This window comes from Pimephales promelas, chromosome 1, assembly GCF_988280905.1.
Source record: "Pimephales promelas chromosome 1, fPimPro1.hap1.1, whole genome shotgun sequence".
NCBI classification, from domain to species: domain Eukaryota; kingdom Metazoa; phylum Chordata; class Actinopteri; order Cypriniformes; family Leuciscidae; genus Pimephales; species Pimephales promelas.
Window position 1 is genome coordinate 16,452,083 of NC_142769.1, and position 18,120 is coordinate 16,470,202.

At 37.5% G+C, this 18,120-nt stretch overlaps 1 protein-coding gene across 3 annotated transcripts in view; it reads left to right on the forward strand.

The window, feature by feature from the left end:
• Window positions 1-16,416, forward strand: part of dennd4c (DENN domain containing 4C) — a 117,047-nt gene extending 100,631 nt beyond the window's left edge. For 2 of the 3 annotated variants that reach the window (XM_039669330.2, XM_039669332.2), the window contains 13 exons: window positions 115-264; window positions 1,194-2,305; window positions 5,322-5,517; window positions 5,721-5,827; window positions 5,921-6,096; window positions 6,692-6,877; window positions 8,738-8,918; window positions 9,003-9,113; window positions 9,366-9,503; window positions 11,914-12,031; window positions 12,243-12,396; window positions 14,300-14,364; window positions 14,963-16,416. In XM_039669330.2, the coding sequence (XP_039525264.1) occupies window positions 115-264; window positions 1,194-2,305; window positions 5,322-5,517; window positions 5,721-5,827; window positions 5,921-6,096; window positions 6,692-6,877; window positions 8,738-8,918; window positions 9,003-9,113; window positions 9,366-9,503; window positions 11,914-12,031; window positions 12,243-12,396; window positions 14,300-14,364; window positions 14,963-15,099 (2,831 nt within the window). In that variant the 3' untranslated portion in view covers window positions 15,100-16,416. The remainder of the gene's footprint in view (window positions 1-114; window positions 265-1,193; window positions 2,306-5,321; window positions 5,518-5,720; window positions 5,828-5,920; window positions 6,097-6,691; window positions 6,878-8,737; window positions 8,919-9,002; window positions 9,114-9,365; window positions 9,504-11,913; window positions 12,032-12,242; window positions 12,397-14,299; window positions 14,365-14,962) is intronic. The other variant, XM_039669331.2, reaches the window with a different exon arrangement.
• The last annotated feature ends 1,704 nt before the right edge of the window (window positions 16,417-18,120 follow it).

Below are 18,120 nucleotides of genomic sequence, written 5' to 3' on the forward strand. Positions count from 1 at the left end.
TTTTTTCACATGCATTAATGAAGTTCCTTTTACAGCACTAGATTGTCTATTGTAATGTACAATGACATCAAGATAACTTCTCTAAGATAGTTTACTCCTTTTGTCTCTTTACAGGGGATGATATTGCTAGTTCTGTGGACAGTGTTGTAGCTGTGACGGAGCCCCCTAGCCCTGCTGAGATGGCACCTTGTGTAGCCAGCATTGTTAAACTGTCCACTGAGATCCCTGTCCACTTTGACAGCACTGCAGGCAGGGGAGAAACTGGTTAGTGACTGGAAATGTATACTGATATGCAGAGCCGGATAGTAATGGAGTACATTTACTTGAGTACAGTACTTAAGTACAATTTTGAGTGATCTGTATTTTCCTCGAGTATCATTTTTGGGGAGTACTCATGATTTTACTCAAGTACATTTGAGAGGGAAATATTGTACTCTTTACTCCACTACATTTCTATCCATAACCGTGAGTACCCATTACTACTTCTAAAAAGAAGAAGAAAAAAAAGAAAAATGGAAAAAAGAAAAATCTCGGAAACCCTCAATTTGTTGTTTCCCTCTCAAATGTGATTGGATTGTGCAGGCACCATTGGGACAGCCTATCCTATTGTCTAGCCTATGGTCAGATTTAGATAAGAGACGAAACCATGGACAAAACAATGGATGAAGCATGATCCCGGGAATGTGCCGACCCGTTTCACTATTTTAAGACTATTTCAATTTTCTGAATATTCTGAAATTTTCTTAAATGTTAAATAAAGCAACATGGTAAAAAGATGAAAATTACTTGATTTTACTTTTAATTTAACATTAACATTTTTCATAACTCCATGTAGGACGTTTCTCCGTGTAGGACGTTAGAAAATGTACTCTTGATACTCAAGTACTTTTAAAACCAAGTACTTCGGTACTTTTACTTAAGTAGACATCTGACTGTAGTACTTTTACTTGTACTTGAGTCAAATTTAGCAAGGGGTATCTGTACTTTTACTCAAGTAATAAAGCTGTGTACTCTGTCCACCTCTGCTGATATGATTAATAATGACTAGGTAAAAGTTCTTTGCATTTCATTTTACACGAAACTTGTTACCTTGACAAGTACTTATTTTTATTTCTGGACAAGCAAAACCTAGCATTTATTGAGTGCTTCATGAAATAAGTACCATTTCTTTTTATTGTCTTCCATGTCTCCAGCAGGTGTTTGTACAGGTAAGCTCTTCATGCCCCGTAAAAAGAGTGAAGATGTCACCCTGCCTGTGGAGGATGATTCTGCAATCCCAGATTCGCAGGTCTCTCATTCTGGACAGCAGCAGAGGGTGAAAGCCTTTATGGAGCGCAGCTGCAGTTTCAGTGCAGAGAGCAAAGCCGGCATGCTACAAAAGAAGGGCAGTCTGGAGCTCAGCGCTGATCACATGGGCGCAGATGCAAAAATCCTCGCAGCCGTGTTCTCTGGCAGTCTGACCCCTCCTCCTTTTGGAACCATCGCTCCTTTTAAAGAGTTTAAGATGGAGGCTACACTGAGCCCTGCCCTCCAGGAAGAGGAACATGAAGATAAGCCGGAGAAGGAGCATAAAGCATTCGGTATAGAAGAAAAGAAAGTGGAGAAAAGTAGAGAGCTGGAAGATTCAGTAGACACAGCAACACCCCAGGGTAGTGAAGGACTTGGGCGAACCATTAGCACTGGTTCCTCCTCTTCTAAAGCTGTGGAGAGGGAGGATGTTGAGGTGGGGGCAGATCCTCTGTCGCTCTTTGCCTCCGAAACTGAGGATGTAACCTCCATCCAGAGCCAGGAGTCCACACAACCCTTTCCACTTTTGGTGTCAAGGAATCTGGCTGATGAAATTGAAATGTACATGAGTGGTAAACCTCTTAGTGGTAGATCTCCCAGCATGGAGTTGCAGCAGGGATCAAATCAAGAATCAATGATGAACTGTCCAGACTCTCCTGCAGTTAAGCAGTCTTTAGAAAGAAGATCGAGCCTTCCGATCGGTCAGGTCAAAGTGCCTAGTTCAACTGAAACACCAAAACGTAGCCCTGCCGTCACACGCTCGAAGACATTCGCATTCAAGTCCCCGAAGACCCCAGGCTCTGCAGGTCAAAGGTCATCATCGCTGACCGCTCTTGTAAAGTCATCACAGAGCAGCTCACTGGGATCAGTTATCAACTCCATATCAGGCATCAAGATGGACTCTCTCCTGGTAGGGCCGAAAGTAGATATGCTTAAGTCAGGCATGAAGCAGGCGGCCAACGTGGCCAGCAAGATGTGGGATGCAGTGGCCTCAGCTTACTCCTACTCTGATGATGAGGTGAGAGACCAAAAGAAAACAAGTTGTTAGAAAATCAAAAGAGGTTTTCTTAATCAGAGATCGTGGTACAGTCAGATCAAAATCTGAGTTATACCAACCACATTAGACACAAAAACTTCTCTCAGGAGGAAATAGGTGAACAAAGTACCTCTTTTATGCTTTAGTGACATTCTTGATTGTGACTGCTTAACATACATCCCAAGGGTGTTCACTGATGTTATGAATGAAAGCCAGAGATAGATGGAAGGTTAAAAAAAGGTACACTCATATAAGTAAAAATGTCTCATCAAAACCATTTTCAACCCCTGAATAGCCCTCTGATTTAAACATTCAATTTAAAGGGACATGTCTCCTTTAAGACTTGCCTACTGCTTTAATTAGGGAACATCTTTGCATATGAAATAAGCATTATACATGTGTAACTCTTTTGAAAACTTGTTCTATGCTTTTAATATTACAGCTTCCAAGATTAACTAATTGTGATTATATCATTATTTTTAGATATACTCCCATTGCATAAAAGTTTGCAATGCTGAACTGTGTAGCCTAAAACGGTCATGTCTCGCATGTTAAAAGCTTTGCTATTGCAACTTAAATTTATTTCTGCACTCTCATGAATGCTTTCATCATAACTAACAGTGCAAACACAATGTAAAAAAGATGTCACAATGTAGACAGTGTAATTGGTTATACAGTGGTTTGAATAAGTTTTGGCACCCATGCTAAAGTTGCCTAAAAAGAGGAATAAAAAATCATCTTTTGGATATTGATCTTAATGCCTTAATTAGAAAAATGAGGAAAACTCCAACCTTTAAGGACACCAATTTTCTTTGTGAATGAATAATGTATCATACATAAATAAATGTTTTTCCTTAAAATACAGGGTACATAAGTCAGGGCACCCCTATGTTAAATTCCCATAGAGTCAGGCAGATTTTTATTTTTAAAAGCCAGTTATTTCATGGATCCAGGATAATATGCATCCTGATAAAGTTCCCTTGGCCTTTGGAATTAAAATATCCCCACATCATCACACACCTTCCACCACACCTAGAGATTGGCATGGGGTACTTTCCAGAAGATCATCTTTCAATGCAAATCAAACCAGCTATTAGGCTAACTGAAGTAAAACCATGCCAATCTCTAGGTGTGGTGGAAGGTGTGTGATGATGTGGGGATATTTTAATTCCAAAGGCCAAGGGAACTTTATTGACCCTATATGTAAAGAGGCAGCTATATGTAAAGAATTAATTGACAACAGTCTGTTGAATATTAGAAAAATAATGCACACCTGATGTGGTATGCGGTCACAAAGAGAAACGGTGTGGTCGTTACACTTTGGGTGTGCGTTATTGTTTTAATATTTCAATGGCCCAGAGTCAATTATTCCACTTATACTGCGTTCAAATGTTTTATTTTGAGACTTTTGTCAGATTAATGTCCATAAAATTCTTGTGTGTTGGTTGGGCAATTTCTTTTTTTACCCATCTCATCGCATTCCAAAACATAATTTTTTAGCTTACAGTGGAGGTCTATGCCATTGATATGCAGAATAATACAGTTTTTGTTGACAGATTTATAGATTGCTTAAGCATGTGCGAGTAACTCCCAGTTAGCAAAAAAAAAAAAAAAAAAAACAATTTGCTTGGTCTGTGTTTTGTGGATTTGCAAACCTTTGAGATAACTGAAATAATTTGCCGAAGTGATATGGAACTGTAATGCAGTCAAGACCTGCCTGGAACTACTTTAGTTTTGTGTTTACTTGAAAATAATTAAATACTTGAAAATTTGTCAACCAATCAGAATCAAGCATTCAGCCCCTTAGTATAAATATAGAATAGAAGTTTATTTGTCATTGTAGTTATACAATGAAATTTGTTTGGTAACTCACAGAGGACAGCAGCCATAAAATACATAACACACATGACATAAAAATGTAGTAAAAGTATAAAATATAAAATACAAGAATAAATAATAAGAAGTTAAAAAAGACACTTAGTATAATAAATAAACAAGATAAATATGATAATTTAGTGTCAACATTAATGTCCAAAAAGAATGTTTTTGTACAATAGCAGCGAACATGAGAGAGAAAATAGAAATAATATTTTCACCTTTAAAGAACAATTTGTACTGTTTGAGAAAAATGTTTAAAAAAGAATATTGTACATGTTTTTTTTTACCTAAATTAAATAATTCTTTTATTTTGTCACTGTACAAAAAAAAAATCATTAACATACAGTAATATGTAAGATACATATTTCTTAGGGCCCTATCATACACACCCGGTGCAATGTGGCTCCAGGAGCAGCGCAAGGTTTTTTTGCTAGTTTCAGCCCAACGCAGTTATCATTTTCACATCCTGCCCCACATTATTTAAATAGTAAATGCATTTGTACCCATGGGCGTGCTGGTCTGAAAACGAGGTGTGTTCAGATGCATTGTTGGTGTGTTGCTATTTTGAGGCAACTGAAATAGACCATTGACCAACAAAAACCTGGTCTAAAGTCAGTGGCGCAATATTTTATTTTTTATTTTAAAATGGTGCAATAGTAATAAAGTCTATAGATGGGGGGACAACACGCATACACTCTGCTTATTACACACAGGATGCACATCAGCACACAAAACATAAAGATATGGTAGAATCCGGCTTGTCCCGTAGATGGTCTGCTTGCGCACTTTAACCTCATGCAAGAACAGATCTGTTTGCTCTCTGGAGAGGCGTTCAGTCTTTCTGCTTGCAAATTCCGTCATTGTAAAAATTCCAGCGAATCCGTGCAACTGGCTTTTAAAGGGAATGGGAGATGAGACTCTGATTGGTTTATTGCAGTGACGTGCGGTAATGTCTTAAAGAGACTAGGCACTGAGTTATGAAAGCCAGATTACCTGATTTATTGTTTAGGCTAATAATAAAAACAGTAAACATTACGCGCAAACGCAGAAATATACAAGCGCATTGTAAATGTTGAACATGCCTTTAGTCTCTACTACATTGTGTATGTCTGTGATTCAGGAGGATAACTCCCATCCCCGAGACAGTTTCCCGGCTAGGTTAGAAGAACAGTTGCTGTCTGCAGAGGGAGCAACAGAGAACACTTTACCCAGAGGCCTGATGCCCAGTCTGGCCTCAAATGGGCTCACGCACAGCAATACCAGCCTGGGCAGCAGCAGTGATAGCAGTGATACCGGCCGTGCAAAGCTGTCGACACGTAAGGCTCATACCGAGTACACACACATCATGCTATCATGCCATAAAACATGTATCAGCATGAGGCTTCTTAAATAAGATTAATATCATCAATCATTTTATTTCTAATTTAAAGTCAACATTATATTATTGCACGGTTAACAGTCTGAACACCCTGTTGTTCTATTTGAAAAGCAATTCTCTATTTGCATTTGTTCTTCACAGCTTTGACTCCAGGTCGCTCAATGAGAGGTGCAGACTCGGAGAGGTCTGAACATAGTTCGTCTCATCATGCCAGCACCTCCAGCATTTACCAAAATTGTGCTTTAGAGGTGAGAGCAGCACCCTCTGCTGATGCTCAAATACAAGATCACTTCAAAATTAGCAGAATTAGTACAATTGTTCTTCATGATTCTTTTTGGCAGGTTCTAATGTCCAGCTGCTCTCAGTGTCGGTCTTGTGAGGCTCTGGTGTATGATGAGGAGATCATGGTGGGCTGGACGGCTGACGACTCCAATCTCAACTGCACTTGCCCTTTCTGTCAAATCTCTTTTCTTCCTCTGCTCCATATTGAGTTCCATGACTTGCGTGCAACACCAGGGTGAGTTATTAAAGATTTAGGTCAGTTTGATGCTTAACTATACAGCGCAAACATTTTACTTGATTTTACTGTTCTCAATATTTAAAAATGTCAAATATATATATATATATATATACACTCACCTAAAGGATTTTTAGAAACACCTTTTAATTTCTCATTAATGGAATTATCTAATCAACCAATCACATGGCAGTTGCTTGAATGTATTTAGGGGTGTGGTCCTGGTCAATACAATCTCCTGAACTCCAAACTGAATGTCAGAATGGGAAAGAAAGGTGATTTAAGCAATTTTTAAGCGTGGCATGTTGTTGGTGCTAGACGAACCGGTCTAATTATTTTACAATCTTCTCAGTTACTGGGATTTTCACGCACAAACATTTCTAGGGTTTACGAAGAATAGTGTGAAAAGGGAGAAACATCCAGTATATGGCAGTCCTGTGGGCGAAAATGCCTTGTTGATGCTAGAGGTCAGAGGAGAATGGGCTGACTGATTCAAGCTGATAGAAGAGCAACAGTTGCGCTTAATAACAATATAAACATTGTGCTATTTTTATTAATATAAAGTAATATTAACTGCTGTATTTTTGGTTTACAGCTTCTACTTGACGAGCACATCAGGAGACAGTATCCACAGCTCCAGCACGCAACCGGCCACCTCTAGCTCCTCTGAAGTGAAGGGTTGTCTTAGTGAGCCTTCAGACCTCGTGAGCTTCCCTGAATCTCCGGAGGACAGCAAAGGTCCTGACGAGATGCCTGGCGGTCAAAGTGGAACCCCAAAGATGTATGTAAACACAACCCTGAAATGTAACATGGGCCATAATTTTTTGTGCGTCTTTGTTGGTGCATGGGTAAATATTGAAAGCTTGATTTTGAAACCAAAAGTGCCAATTTAGTTGCTACCTTTACATGCACCCAAATAAATCTTAAATAGATTTTGATCAGAATGATAGGGGTGGTGTAGACCTGAAATAATTTGATTAACAATCTGATTAAAAAAATACCTTGCACATATGTCCAGTGGCATGATGCGTGTGGTCACATACATTTTTCTTCATATGTTGCATATTTAACATGCATATGTTTATTTAAGTCTGACTGGATGTTTACTAAATATTTTCTTTAAAAAAAAAAGAAACCTCCAATGACTTTCTCTAGTTCTTAGCATGGCAACTGGGTACTGCGCATGTGCTTAAGTTCTCTTCTGAATACATGTAATGCACATGTAAACAAATGTGAATCAGATTGCAATGCTTAGGGTTCATATAAACAGAACTTTCAGAATCTGCCATCAGATTGCAATTATTCATGAGTGATGAACATCTCTGAACATGAGTGCATGTAAACATGTGTAAGTGAGATTTATGTTGAGTAGACATGCTTATATACGGTAATATGATGTATCACGATAATGAACGTGCATGGTATTGTTACAATGGGCACTTTAAAATACCCCCAATAATTATTAATTATGAATTATTTAAGAATGTAATTTAAGAATAATTGTCCATCAACAATTTAAAAATCTCTGCACATGAGTGCATGTAATTTTATTTATTTATTTATTTATTTATTTATTTATTTATTTATTTATTTATTTATTACAAGGACGGTGCATATTAACATGACAAGTCAAAATATGCCAGAGTTAGCCAAATGGCTAGTTTTCATCTGCAGTCCTGGGCCAGATGTACAATAGGCAACCTAAAAATACAATGTAAATACAACAAATATAATTAAAACATAACAAACCAAAACAACTACACAAAAAAACAACAATAGAATAAAAAAATCAATGTAGACATATTTGCATGCTAAAAAGCCACATTTTAAAAGAAGAACGAAATTCATTATAACTATTTATAATGAACATGTGTAAGTGAGATTTTTGTTGAGTAGACATGCTTATATACGGTAATATGATATATCACGATAATGAACGTGCATGGTATTGTTATAATGGGCACTTTAAAATACCCCCAATAATTATTAATTATGAATTATTTAAGAATGTATTTTAAGAATAATTGTCCATCAACAATTTAAAATGTACCACACTGCGTGTGTTGCATCAAAGAGACATGCACACTCTGCAACCCCTGATACACAAGTGAGCATGCAGAAATGAATGGAGAAGACGTGCTGAATGAAAATTTACATTCACTCTCTGACAGCAGATGGTGCTTATGGAACAGCAGAAATGCCGTTACACTGGTAACCCTGTAAACAAAGCAGCTGCACTACTTTCCGTTTCTGAGTATTTAAATGTTTTAAACAGCCATTCAGGTTTTTGTATTCACAATGGTGTTTATCACAGCACCAAAAAGTTTGACTTAATAGGCCATTTATTTTCAAACTAAAACATTTTTACATTCTAATCTGAAGTCTGGACTACAACATGCCTTAATTGAAAATGTTTTGATTTATTATTATTCCATTACTTATCATTAGTTGGTTCATTAGTAAACATGAAGATATACAGTATTGGAGATATTAATGTGTTCTTTAAATACAACTTAAATATTTTGCTGGAATTTAGAATTTATTTTCTAATGAGTAGGTCAAATGGCAATGTTATTGGCTAACTGATGATGGTTTTTTGTTTGTTTGTTTGTTTGTTTTTTAATCACACTTTGCACTGTAGCTTTGTACCAGAACCGGTACATTCAGACCCCCTGGGTCTCATAGAGAGACAAGCTGAGAAACGCAACACTTTAACCCGGAGCAACAGTGTGGGAGGCCCACTGCAGAGTCTGGACGTGATCCAAAAACCCAATCATGGCATATCGACCACAAGCCTGCCCAACAGCCTACAAGAGGTGGCGGTGAGTGAGCATCTTTCTTAGTCTTTCAAGAATCATATTTATTGCTTACAGTTGTTTGATTAATTCTGTATTTTGTTGTTCAAGGACACTTTTGGTCAAAAGTGGCCCAACCCAAAACCGGTGTCTGTGCCTTATCTCAGTCCACTGGTCCTGCGCAAAGAGTTGGAGTCGCTGTTAGAGAATGAGGGGGATCAGGTATTCAACCATGACTTTACAACAACATTTTGATGGTTCAGTAAACATGTTCCCCATGGATGTTACAATTATACAATTTTTCTCTTTTCCATTTTAAGTCTGTGGCAAAAAGCCCCAGATCATAGCAAACTTACACTGTTGAACCCTCTGTATGTCTCTAGATGTGTTGTGTGTACCAACAAGACAGAAAGCATTAAAGTAAGTTTTCAAATAACAGCTTGTTGTCTTTCTTCCATTTCCATTATCACTCAGGTAATCTATACCCATAAGTTCCTCAGTCAGCACCCCATTATCTTCTGGAACCTGGTATGGTATTTCCGCCGTTTAGACTTGCCCAGCATTCTGCCTGGACTCATCCTCACCTCTGAACACTGCAACAATGGAGTACAGGTACTTGACATTCATTCACATTGAGGACTTACTGACTGCTTCAGAATGGTCTGTGGAATGCCTCACAATTCACAATGCAAATACAAAAATAAATTCTGTGCCCCTGCTTGTCTATGTCTATTTATTATTACGTTATATTGTTGTATGCCTGATGCACCAAATGATTTTGGAATAATATTTCGATAATAAACTGAAACAAATCATGAATCCACTACTTTTGACTAATCTTGCAGCACATGACTGGAGAACGGCTTCTAGTGTAATGATCAGTTAATGAATGTGCTAAATTAGTCATAAAAGACATTTAAGACATGGCAGTGAATAGTGAACAGCATCAAGCTTTAAAAAAAGATGCAAAAGTATCATGGTCAGATGTTACGTTTCATATATCTTATGTTTTCTGTGGGGTATACGATAGGGTTTGGTAAGAAATAACTGAAAATCCTGACCTTGACCATTGGTATTCATGAGGCTCTATTAGCACGGCAGTTCTCTCTGACTCAGCGAGAAAAAGCACACAAGTTGTGAGCATCCCAAAACACATCACTGTATCCCACAAGAGTGGCATAAAAAATATGGTTACACTGGTATGTTGACGACCACAAATTTTCCCTCTGCAGTTGGCGATCAGGGTAGCCATTAAAGGGGTCTTGTCCATAGGGTTCCTCCATTGCTAATAGGGTTCCTCCATTGCTAATAGGCTTGTAGTCCGCAGCCAGTGTGATGAGATTTGTCAGATGGGCTGCGAAGAGAGATTGGGAAATTTGTGGTCGTCAACATACCAGTTTGTTTAGATTAATTATCGAATGGCGAATTCCAAAATCACTTGGGTGTATCATGCATGCAGCAATATAAAGTAATGACAAATACGTTAGATATGGGGCAGTGGGCAAAATTAGTAGCCAGGCCACTTTTGTTTCGTTTTTTTTTTTTTCATTTCCCCCACTCCTTCTGATGGCCATACCGAGTCATAAATTTAGCACAGTTATTAATATTAAAACTGATGGCACTTTGTGTGAAATGGGTCATCCTCTGTGTTAGCCTTTTAACTACTTCTCATCATCCACACAGTTATTCTACACAACATGCCACCCCCGTGCTAATGGAACAGCCTACAGTGCAAATTTTAAAGGGATAGTTCGCTTTGAAATTAATTTTTTGATATGTTTAGCTTACCTCAAGGGCATCCAAGATGTAGGTGTCTTTGTTTCCACAGCGTTTTCAATTTTGACATTTTTTGGTCAAACCGTTGTTGTCTGTCAGTCATATAATGCAGTTATGGAAGTCCACCGCAAAGCGCATGCACAGAGAAGTCAAAATTAAACATGATTTTAATGACTCGTGAATGTAAGTACACACTGATGGCCTAAGACACGAAACGAGCAGTTTGTGTGAGAAAACGAACAGTATTTATATAGTTTTTACCTCTTGTTAGCAGCCGTTGAACTGATCTGAATCAGATGTCCAACTGAACCAAACTGAACCGTCTCCAGACGTTACACTGGAAGTGATCTCTACGTCATGCATTGTTTACATGTAGATTTCGGAAGTTTTACCTTTCACTAAACATATTTAGATATACGGGAAATCGCAATGGAAGACGATTTCGATATATCTAAATATGTTTAGTGAAAGGTAAAACTTCCGAAATCTCCGTGTAAACAATGCGTGACGTAGACGCGTGAGAGATCACTTCCGGCATCTGATTCAGATCAGTTCGACGACTGCTAACAAGAGGTAAAAACTATATAAATACTGTTTGTTTTCTCACACAAACCGCTCGTTTCGTATCTTAGGCCTTCAGTGTGTACTTACATTCACGAGTCGTTAAATCATGTTTAATTTTGACTTCTCTGTGCATGCTCTTTGAGGTGGACCCCCTAAACCTGCATTATATGACTGACAGACAACACCGGTTTGACCGAAAAATGACAAAATTGAAAATACTGTGGAAACAAAGACACCTACATCTTGGATGCCCTTGAGGTAAGCTAAACATATCAAAAATTAATTTCAAAGTGAACTATCCCTTTAAGACAAGGGACAAAAAAATGAAATCGTTTGGATTTAGTTTATTCAAATGATAATTTCTTAAGTCACAATTTTTAAAAGGAAATTTTGAAAAGGAAACAAAATGGCAATTTTCCGTTGATGAAGTAACTGAAAAAAAGTCAAATGAATGCTTAGTTTAATTTTTTTTTTTTTGTTTACATTTGCACTGTATGGGCTAAAAACTGAATTGCAAAGCATTAGTTGGACCCAGAATGAGCCATCATATCTTTTGTCATTCAGCTCTTAATGAAAATATACCTCATATTTGTTAAGTCATTTTGTGTATTTCAACCCATAATTGCTTGTTTGATGAACTGATCTACATGATAAAGCTCCCATCTCTGTTTTTCTCCTGTAGCTGCCGCAGACATCTCTGTCTCAGGACAGTAAGCAGGTGTATGTGCAGCTGCTGTGGGACAATGTCAACTTACATCAGGAACCCACCGAGCCCCTCTATCAGCTCTGGAGGACCTTCTGTGAGTACAGCAGGGGTGCTTTGAGAAGATATATTTGTTCAGTATTAGCATTAACACATTAATTTTCATTGACTTGTTTTTTTTTTAGGATCAACATCATTTATGTGCACAGATAAATAATCGTAATAAATCTTGTAGAGAAAATTAATGAATGGATTGCCATTAAGCTACTTCATGTATGGCACTGAATGTGAGTGTCTTTGTTGTGCAGTGCAAAGAAAGGGAACTCTAAGCCCCACTGACCACCAGGAGACTCGAACTCTACTGAACAGCATTGTTCGCAGCATTCAGACGAACGATGTGTACGGCCCCATCAACATGCTCCTTAGGGAGATCAAGAAACACCCAGAAGTTAAACGCCAGAGGTTGGACCTGCATGCTATATTTTGTATTAATGGCTAAAATAGAGATGAAATTTTACATCGCTCAGACTGATAGGTCATTTACACACAATCTGCTAGGCTTAGCACAAGGCTGACTGTTTCTGCTGCCGGAGTTTGCTTGCTTAACATTTCAATAGTCTTATTCAGTGTTTCCTGTGAGCTGGTCCTGCATTGTGTTGATTTCCAGAGGCGTTTTACCTTTATAAGGGCAATTTATTGGACTTCCTTATTAAATGTATCTGCCAATGGGCTCGATTTTTTTTTTTTTTTTTTTTTTTTAAATGCTGTAAAAATAAATACAACATTTGCAAGAGCAAATTTAGTACTTATATGTATGCTTTTGATGTTTAGAATGAATTCAAATAATATAGTAAATGTCAAGAATATGAACCTGTGCTAACTAGCACTTATTAGGTTATCACATTGTTTATATAATTGAATTTATTACCCTTCCCATAAAATAAAAATGATAAAGGTTATTACTTAGCATAGGAGCATTAAGAGTGGTAGCGTAGTTTTATAATACATGCATTTTAAAACGCTATTTATTTCAACGCATACTTTATTTTTACTTTTTTAACACATCTATTCCCCTACACCAGTAGTTCCCAATAGGGGATTATCACGCTGACACGTAGTACTTCCACATTCAGTGATCTTTGCGCACTGCCACTTCCGTTGAATCACCGATCACTCTGGTGAACTGATGACAGACTACACTAGGTTTATTTATACGGCATCCCTGGTAAATTAGTCTGATTCAGTAAAGTGCCGGTGTCGTGCCGAAAAGTGATGGTCCGCCGAACATTAATGGCTGGCTGCGGGATTGCGCGCAGCGTGTTAAAGATGTATCGCCCATTCTCTTTACGAATGCAGTTGCTTTTATGTGGATCAAACAGACATAACGTCCAAATAAACATCACTCACCCAGTACGTTTTACCTATTAAAAATACCTGTAAAGGGCCAATCCAACCATTATAATGCATGAATTTCACCTGCCAAAAAGTGATTAAAGCCTCTACTTATTAATTAAAAGGTTATTTCTGCCCTGAAATTAGTTGATAATATTCATGAGGGTTAAATCTGACTGATTATAACTCACCTACTACTTTTTACTTATTAAATTCCTGTAAAGGGCCAATACAACCATTATAATGCAGTAAGTTACTATTTCACCTGCCAAAAAGTGATTGAAGCCTCTACATATTGATTGAAAGGTTTTTTCTGCCCTGAAATTAGTCGATTATATTCATGAGGATTAAATCTGACTGATTATAACTCACCTACTACTTTTTACCTATTAAAATACCTGTGAAGGGCCAATACAACCACTATAATGCAGTATTTCACCTGAACAAACAAATGCGCTACCTTGTTTTATTTTAAAGTTTGGACTTTCATCCCGGCGAACCGCTTTAATCCACTTCTATACTCAATTCAGTCGGGAATCCATGAAAACTTAAGTAGGGTTGGCATTGTTGGTTAGATTTACAAAGTGAAACAGAGCAGTGACATCTAGCCTTCGTTTCGGCCATGCGCACAACCGGCACATCCGGGAACTTAACTGTCAGAACTTCCATCAGTCTGTTGTAACAGTAGTCAAAGAACGGTAGTTTAACGCATTTCTATGATAATCACTCTTCTGCAACCACAATAACAGCAGTAGTTTGCAAAGTTGATCTAGTCCACCAAGACCAAATATATTAACATTGTCATATCCAATAACATTCTAAAACTATCCCAAGAGTTTTCACCGCTGAATATGCAGCTTAATAAGAATCCTGTTGTTTGTGATCTACAAGGTCTAACTAATTTGCAATAATTTTGTTATATAGTAGTGTATGAGGACCTTGTGTTCTAATTAACTCTTCTCTTTATGTCCAGGAGTATCTATAGGGAAATCTTGTTTCTGTCACTTGTTGCCTTAGGAAAGGAGAACATTGATGTTGGTAAGTAAATTCTGGTCTTTAATTTCACATAAAAGTGATTTCATTACAGTCATTAAATTAATTTAAGTGCTTATTAATCTCTCAAAACATGCCAAAAGAAAGATAAAAGTTGTATTTACATAAAGAATATGAAATATATGTTTAGGACCATTAAGATGCATTGAGATGCAATATTTTGCATTGAAACGGAATTTGTTTTTTAGACTGCAAATAAATTTCATTCTCATTAATGTAATGTGAAAACAATTAGAAATTAATAAAATATTTTTTTTTATAAAGTACATTAAGTATTCATATCTCGTTATTATTAGTTACTGGATTAAATTAGTCATTTTTACTGTTAATTTTTCATTTTTACTGATTATGTTTTAAAATTCAAGATTATTTCCATTACTGAAAATAAGATTGATTTCTGCATTAGATTGAGAATATTTGGGGAAATTGTGCTTAATTGTCAAAAAGCTGTCACATTAAAAAAGAAAAAATCTTAATGTTTTTCAAATCTTCTGTCAAATAGAATTTCCTATAGAACTCATATCCTTATTCGATGAGATTCACGTCTTAACTATCTTTTTTCAACTTTGTTTTTCCCTCACAGAAGCCTTCAATCGTGAATACCGTCTTGCATACAATGAGCTCAGCCCAGAACAGCTTAAAGTCCTATCCCCCATTGACAGACCACCTAGCAACGGTGTGCAGTGGTGCCTCAAGTGCTTCGGAGCCCCGTTCATCTGATCTGCTCCTCCAACCCACGGTGACTGTAAAAGCCCTAAGTCAGGGACAGGATTGTACAGTAATTTCCTTCATTTGCACCATCACCTGAAGTGGTACTTTTTCATCATCTACCAGAATAAAAACAAATTTGGCTTCTTTGCTTTGAAATTCCTGATAGTGGCGTGGCACTAGCCGCACAGCGAGAAGACACTGCATTTTACTGTCGATCTTCAGATGTTGAACTGCCTTGTGTGTGAGCCCTTTTCAAAACGCAGTGGAAGTAAATGAAAGACTGAACAATTTTCTTACTGCAAGATGTCTCTCTACACTGCCTTTGACTCTAGCTTCTCTCTTCAGCCGACCTGTGGAAGGATTCTGAGGATATGGGGAGAGCATTCTGGAGAGGTGTCAGGGACAATGGTCTTATTTGATGTGCACTTTCAGAGATAGTTGCTTTATCGTTCTCTTTTGTCGCCATGTGTACTTTTTATATATATATATGTATTTCTATATTGGGATATTTGAACTCTCTTGCCTTTCTCAAAGTGAGTGATCTTTGGTTAGATTTCTGTGGAGTCTTAAACACAGAGCCCTTTGACGTTAATGTAGACTTTCAGTGTTCAAGGTGAGAGGTTTTTTTGTGTGCGTGAGAGTGTGTATGTGCATGTTCATTAGATAGACCACTCCTTAAAGTGGTGTAATGTGAAAGAGGACAATCAGATGAATTCCATAACATTCCAGAAAGCATCTCTAATGTCTTAAACAGAGGCTAGAATCAATATGAATGATGGAAAAGTTATAAACTTGATTTATTTCGTAGAAATACGTACTTTAGACATAAATGTAGGATAATGATCGATTGTGGAAAATACCGTGAAATACATCTGGAATGGAGGAGATGATTTATGAAGTAACTCTTTATTAATGCATTTACACACACATACACATGGTTTGTTTAATACACATGCTTTGATTAAAAGACATATATTTCCATCATCTGTATTAAGAAATTAAGACTCTTTAACACAGAATAGAAAATGTCCATAGCAAACAACAAGAATAAATATCAAAATATTTTTTAAACTTTCTTTTTTTAATCTGCTAGATGACTTTAGTTATGGCAAATGAGTGTACATTTAATTTTATTGAAACTCTTTTTTTTCTGGTCCCAATGTACAAGCGAATCCAAAGGATGTAAAAATCATCAAGTCACTGCCATTAACAAATTATTCAGTGAAATTGAAATAGTTATTGTGCCTTGTTGTCAAGTCAAAGTAGGACTTGTAGATTTGTACAAATTTAAGATTAATTTACTACTAATAAATTAACATGAGCAAATGGTCTGCCTTTATCATTTTAATTTATATACTGACTCTTCTTTTATTGAATATGTATGTATTTTTTAAGTGTAAATGAAACATCATCCCAATGTTTGTGGAACAAGCCAGGTGCAAAAGAAGTGTGTTAAATTACTATTGTCTTATCATTGTCAATGAATGTTATTGTATTTGATGCATCACGGGACTCTTTTTGGCTTCATCACTATTTTCCCAAATTACAAAACCTATAGAACAACAGAGCATACACATAATAGTAACCCCTAATATATACTTATATACAGTGAGGAAAATAAGTATTTGAACACCCTGCTATTTTGCAAGTTCTCCCACTTAGATATCATGGAGGGGTCTGAAATGTCCACTGTGAGACACATAATCCAACCAAAGAGCTGTCCAAGACACTAGAGACAAAATTGTATACCTCCACAAGGCTGGAAAGGGCTACAGGTAAATTGCCAAGCAACTTAGTGAAAAAAGGTCCACTGTTGGAGCAATCATTAGAAAATGGAAGAAGCTAAACATGACTGTCAGTCTCCCTCGGACTGGGGCTCCATGCGAGATCTCACCTCGTGGGGTCTCAATGATCCTAAGAAAGGTGAGAAATTAGCCCAGAACTACACGGGGGGAGCTGGTCAATGACCTGAAAAGAGCTGGGACCACCGTTTCCAAGGTTACTGTTGGTAATACACTAAGACGTCATGGTTTGAAATCATGCATGGCACGGAAGGTTCCTCTGCTTAAACCAGCACATGTCAAGGCCCGTCTTAAGTTTGCCAATGACCATTTGGATGATCGAGAAAGTCATGTGGTCAGATGAGACCAAAATATGTAGGGGGTAGGGAGTAGAGCACTATATAGTGAGCTCACCATCACCATCCGTCTTTTTTACGTTCAGGGCTTGGGTTAGTGACCATCGGTTGTACACTACTTTTCAAAATGCATTCTGGGATACATTGAGTGGACTATATAGGGTATAACAATCATCACTATATGGACAGCACTACAAAATGGCGAGCTCACTATATAGCCCACTATATAGTGAGTAGTGGGAGATTTCGGACACAGCTGTTGTCTTTTAACTTCCGGTCTGTATTTTCACAGCAATCTTGCATAGGTTTGAATGAACTGCTTGTAAAAAACGGTCGACATCTGTTAAGACATCTGCTTTACAATGCTTATGATAAACATTACAATGCTCATGATAACTTTTGTTAACTCTACAATAAGTAAATCCACTTCACCAGCTAATTACTCCTCGAATGCGATACCATAGAGGTACAGAGCGACCGCAAAAACGGAAGTTCAAAGACAATATTCTAAAGATCTGCGCCCAGGTTTCTCTGGTGCATAAGGTCTATAGACTGAACCTACTGTACAACCAGAGCCCGTCAATTAGACATTCTCTGGTACATCATAGACCTTCAGTCCACCTCTGAGAGTTATAGCAAGTTGCCCGGTCCAATATGGCGGTGACATCGAACGACGTTGATCCTGTGTAGAATGCGGAGTCACAGACACACCTTCGAACGGGCAAAGAAGTGAAAAAAAGCCAATAGAACGTTCCATTGCAACACCAGCACCCAGCAGCCCTATGCATCCGCCATTTTGGGGTGAAAGCGACTCGGCAGTCACATATATACATATAAGTGCAGAGGTCATTTTTAGGTTGAGATAATTATGTGATTATTTTTACTCACAAAAG